The 1,421-nt window shown below is 47.4% G+C and overlaps 1 protein-coding gene across 1 annotated transcript; it reads left to right on the top strand.

Moving 5' to 3' along the window:
- The first annotated feature begins 237 nt into the window (after positions 1–237).
- Positions 238–1,170, top strand: LOC140913774 (olfactory receptor 5G9-like). The gene has a single exon (XM_073350571.1). It carries the CDS (start codon positions 238–240, stop codon positions 1,168–1,170), a length of 933 nt encoding a protein of 310 aa, XP_073206672.1.
- Positions 1,171–1,421: the final 251 nt, after the last annotated feature.

Genomic DNA, 1,421 nt, shown 5'->3' on the forward strand with positions numbered 1-1,421 from the left:
ATGATTAACCTGTGTGTCATTGTGTTTGCACAGAGTGTGCATTTTATCGAACGCCTGGAATGACCAGCTGTGAATATCTGGCTCTGTGCACTAAACCCTTCCCAGAGCGGGTACTGATGTCCATTAAGAAACTGATCTCCATTTATCCTCTCTCACCTCATTACAGAGAAGGGGCAGGTTTTCTGCACCCTTCACCTGCCCACATCTCTGTAGCTGCCTGATCTGTGTTCAGAGGAGATGGGAAATCACTCGGAGGCGACTGAGTTCATTCTCTCAGGACTGACAGATCATCCGGAGCTGCAGGTCCCTCTCTTTGTGGTATTCCTACTGATTTATGGTATCACCCTGGTGGGGAATGGGGGGATGATCTTGTTAATCATGATTGATCCCCGACTCCACACCCCCATGTACTTTTTCCTCAGGAATTTGTCTTTCTGTGACCTCTGCATTTCCTTGATAATTTCTCCTAAGATGCTGCTGAATTTCTTAGCCGAGAGGAAAAGCATTTCTTACACGGCCTGCGCTGTGCAAATGTATCTCTCTTTCGTTTTTGGAGATGCTGAGTGCCTCTTGCTGGCTGTGATGGCGTATGACCGTTATGTGGCCATCTGTAACCCGCTGCTCTATACGGTCACCATGTCCAGGCAGCTTTGTAAACAGCTGGTGGCTGGGGTGTACGCTGTGGGGGTGGTGGATTCAATGATACACACGTGTTGTACATTTCGGCTGTCATTCTGCAGCTCCAACATCATCAATCATTTCTTCTGTGATGTCCTCCCACTTTTGGCGCTCTCCTGTTCTGACACCCACATCAATGAGATTGTGATGTTTGCTCTGACGAGCTGCATTACAGGGAGCAGCTTTGTGACTGTCCTCCTCTCCTATGTCTATATCATCTCCACCATCCTGCAGATCCGCTCTGCCGAGGGCCGGCACAAAGCCTTCTCCACCTGCACTTTCCACTTAACCGCTGTGGTCCTGTCTTTTGGCACCCTCTTCTTCATATATTTGCGTCCCACCTCCAGCTATTCCATGGACACAGACAAAGTGACCTCAGTGTTTTACACGCTGGTGATCCCCATGTTGAACCCCCTCATCTACAGCCTGAGGAACACGGAGGTGAAGGATGCCCTGAGGAAAGCAATGAATAAACTCCTAACCAATTCTTGAATCTTTTTAACTCTGTATTGGTTTAGTGCTGGGGAGTGGAAACAGTTGAATTCAATTCCCAGCCCATTACGATGTAATTTTGCAGAGCCCATGTGATTAGTGTTCATTATTATTTTGTTATTAAAATTAATTTGTTTGTATTCCAACAAGGTCTGCAGGCCTCAGCTGAGGTCACTGGACAAAACCTGAGGAAGACTCACAGGTCCAGAAAGAGAGAATGATTTTATAAGCTGGTTCCTAGGGGCATCCAC

Source organism: Lepidochelys kempii, chromosome 6 (assembly GCF_965140265.1).
Source record: "Lepidochelys kempii isolate rLepKem1 chromosome 6, rLepKem1.hap2, whole genome shotgun sequence".
Taxonomy (NCBI): domain Eukaryota; kingdom Metazoa; phylum Chordata; order Testudines; family Cheloniidae; genus Lepidochelys; species Lepidochelys kempii.